We start from the raw sequence: 11,356 nt of genomic DNA on the forward strand, positions 1-11,356 counted from the left end.
CAGGGCAAAGTGAAGTTTCATTACTTTTTTATTTTTAGGCTATTTAACTTTACATTACCATTGTAGCCTACCAGCCCTGGTTATGAATGTTTGACTGAATTGTTTGCTTTATTTCATGTATAGCTTATTACACCTTTTACACTTTTCTATTATTGATCATACATAAACTTGCATTTAACAAAAAGAGACTGGGTTGTGTTTCATGTCATTTAATGTTATCACAGTGATAATCATATGCACACTTGTCTGAAACAGATATTAATATATGATTAATATGAACCATATGATTTTCTCCTCATTGTTGTCACTACTAGAGCAAGCTCCTGATTGGTTAACGCAGCGCGAATATCTGCCAAAGTTCTGATTTTTCAACTCGCGCGAATGTCTATTCACATCTTTGCTTTGACTTAACATGTAAATCACTCGCGCGAAACGCTTCATTTGCGTCCAGTGTGAACGCACCATTACACTTTCTTTGTAAGTTGAATATATAAGGCAATCTGGCAGAAGTTCAATATTTTACTTTATAAAGTTTTAAATATGGATATTTTTCTTACAAAAATGCACCGATTTGCTTCAGAAGGCCTTTAGTAACCCCCTGGAGCCGTGTGGAGTACGATTATGATGGATGGATGCACTTTTTTGAGCTTCAGACTTGTGTGCCCTATTCACTGTCATTCTAAAGTTTGGAAGCATCAGGATATTTATTAATATAACTCTGATTGTGTTCATCAGAAAGAAGAAAGTCATATACACCTATGACTTGAGGGTGAGTAAATCATGGGGTAATTTTCTATTTTAATGTGAACTAATCCTTTAAATTAGTCAATATACAACATCAATCCTTCTTCCTACTTGTGTTTTTGTCTTACCCTGATTCACTATGGCAAGCCTATTATAAGTGTTTATTTTAGACCTGATATTATGGTTTTCATGGGATATTGCGTAAATACGTCACTCGCCCGTGCGTTTCTCGTATCTGTAAATAGAGAAAAGTTGTTCTGGCTACTTTGACATGACGGAACTTGCAATAGAAGCAAAATCAACTTTGTCTTGGCTTTTCAGAGATGGTGAGGATGGAGGGATTTAAAATGTTCTAAAAGTGATGGAGAGATGGCTTTTCATGGAATCCACATACAGATGTGGCCCGGATCTGGTGTTGCTATCCCAGACAGCTATACAGTCAACTTGAGATCCTATCCATATAAACTGGTTAAATCTCTTAAGCCTAGTAGTGAATTTTTTATGAGCAGTAAGATAACCTTATTCATCCGCACAGTCACTCAGAGCTGAAGCACAGCAAAACAATGTTCTTCCAAAAATTCTGTTTTGTTTTTTAAACACAACAAAGTGTACCTACATGCAAAACAGAATGATGGGGACTAATGCCTCAGGCACATTTTACTGTGTGAAAATACAAATAGCTTTTTACGCTTATCCATTTAAATAACTAAATTCTCATCTTTTATTAGTTTTGCTGCAAGCGGCATGATCTGATTTAATATATCTTAGTGGCATCGGGCAAATACAGGTTCCTTGTCCTCTGGCTGCCAATCAGTGGGAAGACGTCTGTTGCATCCAGCTGTGACAGGAGCATCTGGTGTGAATGGGAAACCGTGCTGCTTCCAGCAATTGAGAATACACACAAACAAAAAAAACATTTTACATCCTGTGAACACATTCTCTCTGTACTAAATGTTTGTAATATCTAGTTTACATATGAAGGGATGTATGTATTTACATATACACATTATTTCACTTACAGTTATGTAACTTTATACGTAATTTCATAATTCCATTGTCTTTGGTTAAAGTGTACTGGAGAATGTACTGACAAGCATTTATGGTAATTAAAATATACTTTAAAAGTAATTTCTATTGAAACGTGTCATGTATGTAAATAAATTTGTAAGGATGAAGTTGCAATTTAGTACATTTGAAATATACAAACCTAAAATTGTATGTAAAATAAAACAAAATTCTAATCAAGTACTTAACATTTGCTTTACTATATTAGTCAGGACATCAAAATAAGACTTTAAAGCACAGCAAAATAGTTATTAAAACATATCGACATTGACATTACAAAGTGCACGTTTTAAAAGTGTACAGGTGTGTTAAAAATAGTTATGAAAGTGTACTCTCTTTAAGTACACTTACTGTAAGTGGCCTTTTATTTCATAAATACTATTAAACTATACTTCCCTTTCTGTTGCTCACTTCAACGTTATGCTGAATGAGTTAAAGGGTTAGTTCACCCAAAAATGAAAATTTGCCCATGATTTACTCAACCTCAAGTCATCCTAGGTGTATATGACTTTCTTCTTTCGGAGTTATATTAAAAAAATCCTGGCTAATCCAAGCATGGGCTTTAAACTCTGGCATATCTTAAAACAATGTCAGTGCCATTGTTTTGTCTCAAGATGCACAGTGGTGATGTTTTTTCCTAAGGCACGTTTATAAAAGCTTCTTAAGTAACCTAATTTAACTAAGGCATAATCCTGATTTAATAACCCTGTCTGTGAAACTGGACCTGGAGGTCGTACTTGTTACTTGGGAGTCCCAAACACAACCCCTGTGACCTGTTGCACAAAGCTGGTTTCAGTTGCTACCCAGGTAAGTTCGAGATTAGTTTGAGCAAACTGTTTTTTCGGGCTCAAGAAGGTAGATTGGTTTTTAGCAGTGTTCATCACCATAGTAACTTACACTATATGGCTAACTTGCTCTGGAGAAGATTTTATTCTGGGTTAGAGATTGCAAACCGAAACTGGACCAATCAGCTGCAAGTAAAGATGCAATAAAGCCACACCCCCTGTATCTCTTGTTTCAAATTAAAGCAGTTTATAGAGAAAAAACTTTAGAGACAAAATTGCTCTTCTTTTGGTGCTAATTATTTATTATATTTATTTTATATGAAGTATAATTACTTTTCATGATGTAAAATAGACAGAAAAAAAGTTTTTAGAATTTTTTTTTTAGTAAAGCAATATTGTAATGTATAAACAGAAAAACTAAACAAAAATTTAATATCAACACAACACAACTCATTTAATATCTTGCTTACCATGGTAATATAGATGTTGTCTGGACTGGGAGGACTGCTCAGATCTGCCAGAACAGGCATAGAGCTGAATCCCACCTGAGGTACAAAACAAGATTAAAGGCACATGCTGTGTCCCAATTCGCATACTATCCGTACTAAATAGTATTCAAAAAAATAATTAGTATGTCCCAAATCGTAGTATGTTGAAAAGAGTATTTCAAAGATTCCCGGATGGTCTACTATATGTCCGGTCAGAATTCGAAGTGCAGATCGATGCGCACTCTAACGGCTGATGTTGCCCACAACCCATTGCGAGATGGACGAGGATTCGATTAGAACTACAAACGTGGATAAAAAGTGTTAAAAAACTACAAACATGACAGTTATGCGAGTCCAACTGATGTAGAGAGGGTTAGATAAAGGGGTTTGAGTGAGCAATTATCAGTATTTAACCTGGCGAAAAGATATTTATTCAATATTATCCTCATTATATTTCACCTGCAGCTGCATTGAGAACTTTTGTAATGATACGTTTGGCCATTAACTTATAAATGCATCCTTATATTTAACTGCAAACACATGAGGGGAGACCCACGACCCACGACCCTCTGCATTAAAGACCCGCGAATGGCAGATCAACGTGCTACTACATTTCTCTCCAATACGGTAGAACATTTTAGGTCATAGTATAAGTAGGCGAATTGGGACGCAGCAACAGTATGTAAGTTTTGCCACTGGAGGTCGCTTATTTAAAACAAAGTCGTGGCTTGATGACGCGGTGAATGAGTGTGGAATCATGGGAGTTGTTGTCTTCACCTCCATAGCCGATGGAAAGGAATCTGACGGACTCAGGCAGAAATCATGTTCATGAATGAGCAAATGTATTAAAGTGTTATTAACATTACGGTGTAGGAATCAGGACGCCTCGAGAGCCCATGGGGCCGAATGCTAATGCGGGAGAACTGCGTGAAACACTGGTCTCTGAGCTTTTATTATACTTATGCTGCAGTTGGCTGTTTCCTCTCTTTTCGTTGCATATGTGGGCTAACGCAGCGCTGTTATACATGATCAAAACAATCATACAAAATACATTTGAGTGTGTTGAAAGTTATGCTATAACGTTACACTGTGCGTTCACTCGGTGGCTGGTGTGAGACACTTGTTACACTTTGCAGTAGATCGATATTTGAATATCATATTAATTATTAGGGCATATGGCATTAGAACAACACCAAGTTGAATTTTTCATTCTAGGGTGAACTATCTTTTTAAAGGGACATTGGCTTAACATCATCTTCAAAACCCATGCAATAATCCAAGAAAGATTCAAACCTCAACCACTGTTTTGTTGATTTAAACATAATAAACAAAGCCTGGAATCTATGAAAATTTGATTGATTAATTTACTTTACTGAGTGCAGAAATTAAAAAGAGGAAATGAGAGCAGAAATACAGAAGTTACAAAGATAGTGTGTTACCTTGTATGTGATTCCCATGTCTTCAGAGGCAGTTCTGGTTTTAACGTCTTCCATGTCTTGCCTATAGAATATAAAGCACAACATGAAGCCAAGCAGAAAAATCTGCTTTATATCACTCTGTGGACTGACAATGACTTACTTTGGCTCGTCACTTTTCTGGATTGATCTGCAAGCCCTCCTTCCCCAAAACACACTACCAATTAGTAACACAAACCCAGCCACTGACACCAGTGCCGACCACCAGGGAGGATTAGCCTGTGGATGAATCACACCTGGACTGTTTCTCCTGGTCAGTGCTGAAGAAAATAAAGAGAACTGAGTTTGGAGCTCTTATACAAACGGATCCAACTAAAGAAACTTAAAAAATTTTATGAAACATTGACAGGCGTTTTCAATTATTTCAATAAGCACGGATCACAAAGATTTAAAATGTATAGAAAGTTACATTTTAATTGTGCTGCATTTGGTCTAACATCTATTAAACACAAGTATGAGGTTGGTAAGATTTTTGTTTATGTTTTTGAAAAATAAAGATATTTATTTGATCAAAAGTACAATAAAAACGTCTCGGTTACGTATGGTAACCCACGTTCCCTGAAGGAGGGAACGGAGACGTACGTCGGACGTACCGACGAATTGGGATCACTTCTAGGAGCCCCTATCAGCTTCGAGCTACATAGAACCGGCCAATGAACAATTGGCGTGCAAGATTTGCATCTCGCGCTCCGCCCCGCACCGCGGGTATAAACAGGAAGCGAGAGCGAATGCACGCTGTTTTTCACTGAGGAGCCAAATGTAGTGGCTCAACCTGCAGTGATGGTACAGCAACTGTGGCGACGGGACGTACGTCTCCGTTCCCTCCTTCAGGGAACGTGGGTTACCATGCGTAACCGAGACGCTCCCATTCAGTCGGTCACGTTCGACGTACGTCGGACGTACCGACGAATTGGGATCCCTTATGGAAAACCAGTCTAACACAAGTTCCACCAATGCATACGAGTGTTAGACCTGGCGTTGAACGCTCCGCCACGTCCGACTGCCGCGGGTTGCGGAGGACTCAACAGGGTTCGCCGTTCCGGGGAACTCGACTGGAGCAAAAATAAGCATCCGTCTACCATAGGGGAGGGAATGGCGCAGCAAGCCGACACTAGAACAGGCACTTCGGTGTTACTGACTATGGGAAGTGAGCACACAGGAAGATACCGGCTCTACACGGACGCTATAGAATCTAGCGAACGTGTTAGGTGTCGCCCAGCCCGCAGCTCTACAAATATCTGTCAGCGAGGCGCCACGAGTCAGCGCCCAGGAAGAGGCAACACCCCTAGTGGAGTGGGCTCTTAACCCGAGCGGGCAGGGCACGTCTTGGGACTGATAAGCCAAGACGATGGCATCCACTATCCAGTGGGCCATCCTCTGCTTGGAGACAGCCTTTCCCTTCTGCTGTCCTCCGTAACAGACGAAGAGCTGCTCTGAGGTCCTGAAGCTTTGCGTTTTGTCCACGTAAGTCCGGAGAGCACGGACGGGACAGAGAAAAGCTAGGGCTGGGTCTGCCTCCTCCGAAGGCAGCGCTTGCAGGCTCACCACTTGGTCCCGGAAGGGAGTAGTGGGAACCTTGGGCACATATCCAGGCCGGAGTCTCATGATAACATGAGAGTTACCGGGCCCGAATTCCAGGCACGATTCGTCGACCGAAAATGCCTGCAGGTCCCCTACCCTCTTGATGGAGGCCAACGCAGTCAGGAGTATTGTCTTTAACGACAGAACTTTCAACTCAGCTGACTGCAGAGGCTCAAATGGTTCTCTCTGTAGTGCAGTTAGCACCAGAGTTAAGTCCCAAGAGGGTATGGAGGGAGGACGAGGCGGATTTTATCTCCTCGCTCCCCTAAGGAACCTGACGACCAGATCGTGCTTACCTAGAGATTTTCCATCTACGAGCTCATGATTAGCAGCGATAGCGGCAACATAGACTTTGAGGGTGGAGGGAGACAGCCTTCGCTCCAACCCATCTTGTAGAAAGGTAAGCACAGATGCGATCGAACATCTTCAGGGGTCTTCTCGGCGAGAAGAGCACCAATCGACGAACAGGTTCCACTTCAACGCATAGAGGCGCCTCGTAGAGGGGGCTCTAGCGGAAGTAATGGTGTCAACTACCGCTTGCGGTAGGTCACCTAGAACCTCCGCGTCCCGTCCAGGGACCAGACATGGAGTTTCTAGAGGTCTGGATGCGGGTGCCATAGGGTTTCCCGTCTCTGAGTCAGGAGGTCCTGTCTCAGAGGAATGGGCCAGGGAGGTGCTGTCGCAAGGAGCACTAGTTCCGGGAACCAAGTCCGGTTGGGCCAATACGGAGCGACCAACAGGACCTGCTCCTCGTCCTCCCTGACTTTGCACAGTGTCTGCGCAAGAAGGCTCACTGGGGGAAACGCATACTTGCGTTCTTCCCGGGGCCAGCTGTGGGCCAGGGCATCCGACCCGAGGGTCCCCTCGGTCAAGGAATAAAACCACTGACAGTGGGTCGTCTCTGGGGAGGCAAACAGGTCTACCTGTGCGGCCCCGAAGCGACTCCAGATTAGCTGGACCGCCTGGGGATGGAGTCGCCATTCTCCCGGAAGTACCTGCTGACATGACAGCTCGTCGGCCGCACGATTGAGCAGGCCCGGAATATGAACGGCACGAAGCGACCTCAGATGCTTCTGACTCCATAAGAGGAGATGGCGGGCGAGTTGCGACATGAGACGGGAGCGTAGACCACCCTGTTTGTTGATGTACGCTACGGCCGCAGTGTTGTCCGTCCGGACCAGAACGTGCTTGCCTCTGAGCGCCACTTTGAAGCGGCTGAGTGCAAGACGAACTGCTAACAACTCGAGGCTATTGATATGCCATTGCAGTTGAGGCCCCGTCCACAGACCCGAAACTGCAAGCCCGTTGTACGTGGCACCCCAACCCGTGGATGAGGCATCCGTGGAGACAACGGAGTGCCTGGACACTTGTTCTAGGGGAACTCCCGCCCGGAGAAACAGAGGGTCCGACCACGGGCCGAAGGTTTGGCAGCACCTCGGAGTCCTCCTCGGTGAGGCGCGCTGTCATGGCGACCGAGTCTATCTCCATACTGAAAAAAAAGAGATCCTCTGTGTGGGACAGAGTTTGCTCTTCTCCCAGTTGACCCGAAGTCCCAACTGGCTGAGGTGACTGAGCACCTTGTCCCTGTGTTCGCACTACTGCTCTCGCGACTGGGCAAGGATCAGCCAGTCGTCGAGGTAGTTGAGGATGCGAACGCCATGCTCTCTCATGGGAGCAATGGCCGCCTCCGCAACCTTCGTAAAGACGCGGGGCGACAGGGACAGGCCGAAGGGTAAGATGCGGTACTGATATGCCGTGCCTCGAACGCGAAGCGCAGAAAGGGCCGGTGTTGAGGGAGAATCGAGACATGAAAGTACGCGTCCTTCAGGACGATCGCTGCAAGCCAATATCGGGGAAGGATGCACCTTAAGATGCGCTTCTGCGTTAACATCGTGAACGGCAGCCTGTGAAGGGACCGGTTCAGGAATCACAGGTCCAAGATCGGTCGTAACCCGCCGCCTTTCTTGGGTAAAATGAAGTACGGGCTGTAGAACCCGGACCTAATATCGGCTTGAGGGACCGGCTCTATCGCGTCCTTCGCCAGTAGGACAGCGATCTCCGCCCTGAGCATGGGGGCGTTCGCCTCCACTACAGTCGTGAAGTGAACGCCCCTGAACTTGGGGGGACGCCGGGCGAACTGAATCGCATAGCCGAGTCTGATGGTATGGAGGAGCCACCGAGACGGGCTGGGAAGCGCTAGCCAGGCTCCCAGACTCTGAGCAAGGGGGATCATCGGCACCACAGACGTACCCGCAGCGGGGCAGCAAGGCGGAACGCAGGGATCCGGCTTGGACGCCATGGGAGCGGCCCGAATCGGGATCTGAGTGTGCTGTGCAACACTTACCTGCATCCGGGGAGGGGACGTGCGAGTGTGGGGAGGCCGCTTGTGTGCGTCCCGACAGCCGGCGTCCCCTGCTGGCGAAGGGAGAGGTACTTGAGGGTGGCGAGGCATGGGAGCGTCGACCACCGCCAAGCGCGCTCTCTTGGCACCCAGAGATATTGGAAACTGCTCTTTTATTGAAGTTTTGGGTGCCGCTGGCACTGGGGCACCCAACAGACAAACAAAAGATTCTCCCCCGCCCCTCCTCCGGGGGAGGGAGTGGTGCTGCAACCATCTCCCGTAGAGCAGTTTCCTCCATCTCTGGGCGGCCCGTCTCAGGGTCGCTTGCGACGACGCTTGCCACCTGGCTTGGCAGAGGCCTGAGCGGGCTGGACATCCTTCCCACGGCCGGCCCCAGGCCGTCGGCTGGTGTTAGGCTGCTGCGGTGCCTTGGCGGGGCGGAGGCGGCGGCGGCGGGTGGACGTCCTCGGCGACGAGTAGCCGGAGGCGGTGCCACCGGCGGTGGGGTGGAGGCAGCAGCGGGCCGCCGGGGCAGGATGTGTTTGATCGCCTCCGTCTGCTTCTGGGCGGCCGAGAACTGTTGGGCGAAGCTCTCGACCGCGTCGCCGAATAACCCAGCTGACGAGATGGGGGAGTACAGGAACCGATATTTGTCGGTCTCCCTCATGTCAGCCAGGTTTAGCCAGAGATGACGCTCCTGGACCACAAGCGTGGACATCGCCTGACCAATGGCAAGGGTTCCACACGAGCTCAACCCTTTCGGCGGCCCGGGCAATTATAGCAGCCATCTCGGGGTCCGGGGCAGCCGTTGCCACTCTCCCAGAGAGAGGCAGTACAACTGACCCTTCATCCTCCGAGGACTGAAACTCCCCCTCCGATGCAGCGATCCGCATCTGTTCGTCCGCTGGAGCTCCAAAAGTCACCACTGGTCTCCCGTGGGAGGGTCCAGCGGTTTCTCTCGGAGGCTCTACCGGCTGCGGAGCTGAGGGATTAGGGGCCTGCGGAGGATCGCTCGGCGGGTTTGCCCTAAACGTAATCCTCAGATCACCCTGGCCATCCAAAGAAGTAGGTCTACCCGGGTTAGGGGTAGAACTAGTTCGTGGGATGGGTAAGGGGACTCCCCCAGCCCGGAGGTAGGAGAGTCTCGATCTTCCGAGATAGTCATGTTCCCGCAGTGGGAACATGAACTATCCACAAACGCCGCCTCAGCGTGCTGTGTGCCCAAACACGTGAGACAGCGATTGTGACCGTCAGCAGGGGACAGGGAATGACCGCATCCAGAAACGCACGGGTGGTATGACATCTTGAAAAAGACGCAGCGTCACCCGTCAAGCTCTTTTTGTGAGGAAACGCTCTGTGCTGAAGCACTCAGGGGGAAACGCGACAGCGCACGGGGTTTAGTGCAGCCCGTGCCTGTACTCAAACAGGGAAAACGCACGCCAGACCAACAGAAATTTGTTGCTGTGAGAACAGCAGTTTTCTCTGTACTACAGAGGCAGCAGATGAGTCTTCCGCGATCCCGCTGGAATGTGCCGTCTCTCCAACACGCGTTTCTCCTCTTCTCCGGTTTCTCCAGTAACTCTTTGTTTTTGCTGATAGCAGTCTAACTCAATGTTGAGTGGTCTTCGATTCGCCGTTTGGCTCCGAAGTGAATGACAGCGTGCATTCGCTCTCGCTTCCTGTTTATACCCGCGGTGCGGGGCAGAGCGCGAGATGCAAATCTCACACGCCAATTGTTCATTGGCCGGTTCTATGTAGCTCGAAGCTGATAGGGGCTCCCAGAAGTGATCCCAATTCGTCGGTACGTCCGACATACGTCGAACGTGACCGACTGAATGGGAACTGTATTTTTGTGAGAAAAAAAAAACTATTACAATTTAGAATAATTATTTTCTATTTGAATACATTGTAAAATTGTATTTATTCCTTTGACGGCAAAGCTACATTTTCAGCATCCATTTTTCCAAAAAGCTGCTGCTGCTTCTTCTTCCTCTACAGTTGTACTGTTTAATATTTGTGTGGAAATTATGTTACATTTTATTCAGGTGTCTTTGATGAATATAAAATAACAGCATTTATTTGAAATGAAGTTATTTTATATCATTATACATTTCTTTACTGACATTTTTGATCAATTTAATATGTCCTTGTTGAATAAAAATGGTATGTATTCATGTAAACAGCATATTCATGGGAATAAGAAACTCTATGCTCACTTTGTTGCCGTAACTGTTTAATTTTTCCCCCTTTTACATGAATAGAGTAATCCAAAGAGAGCCAAGAAAACAATAAAAACATTTTGAAAACAATAAAACAAAGGTCCGTTACCTGATTGCACAATGAGGTGTGTATGATTCTTGAAGAACCTGCCACTGAGACGCAATCTACACAAGTAAGTTCCATTGTTCTCATGGGTCACGGATGGGAGATGTATATCAAAACTCCCCATTTTGACATCTCCGCGAAAAAATACACCAGGAAGTGTGGATACGGTTTGATTTCTGATGTAGTACAGGATTATTTTTGTCTGAGAGATATTTAAAAAATAGAATAAAATGCATAAATGTGTAAAGTATATTTGGGCTTGTCTGTATCCCTAAAAATATGCCTACCTGGAATTCCCACTCCACACTAAGAGACATGACATCCAGATGTCCAGGACATTGGAAGAAATTACATGACAAATACACATCTGTACCGTCATTAACCTTCTGGTCTGGACTTGTCATCACACAACCATGGGTTCTGTATACTAAAATAATATATATTATATTTAAAAAGTAATTCAAATACTTCATATGCTTAAATAATAAATTTCTGCTTACCTGTGAAGATAAGCATGACCAAATACCACATCACTGAGCATACACAGACACT

General features: G+C 46.0%; 1 protein-coding gene across 1 annotated transcript; it reads right to left on the reverse strand.

Moving 5' to 3' along the window:
- Positions 1 to 1,398: 1,398 nt before the first annotated feature.
- On the reverse strand, positions 1,399 to 11,000 carry LOC307130807 (uncharacterized protein). Its single transcript, XM_079824002.1, has 5 exons — positions 10,808 to 11,000; positions 4,661 to 4,817; positions 4,522 to 4,582; positions 3,065 to 3,139; positions 1,399 to 1,619 (listed from the first exon to the last, which is right to left on the reverse strand). The coding sequence occupies exons 1-5, from the start codon at positions 10,926 to 10,928 to the stop codon at positions 1,509 to 1,511; spliced, it is 525 nt and encodes a 174-aa protein (XP_079680128.1). The 5' UTR covers positions 10,929 to 11,000; the 3' UTR covers positions 1,399 to 1,508.
- Positions 11,001 to 11,356: the final 356 nt, after the last annotated feature.

Source organism: Gobio gobio, assembly GCF_949357685.1.
Source record: "Gobio gobio genome assembly, chromosome: 8".
Taxonomy (NCBI): Eukaryota; Metazoa; Chordata; class Actinopteri; order Cypriniformes; family Gobionidae; genus Gobio; species Gobio gobio.

Coding starts and splice junctions, on each gene's coding strand:
- LOC307130807 (XM_079824002.1), bottom strand. CDS start 10,928: ATGGGGAGTTTTGATATACATCTCCCATCCGTGACCCATGAGAACAAT. Junction 3,140..4,521: donor ACATGGGAATCACATACAAG/GTAACACACTAT, acceptor TTTGTACCTCAG/GTGGGATTCAGCTCTATGCC. Junction 1,620..3,064: donor ACAACATCTATATTACCATG/GTAAGCAAGATA, acceptor TGCTGGAAGCAG/CACGGTTTCCCATTCACACC.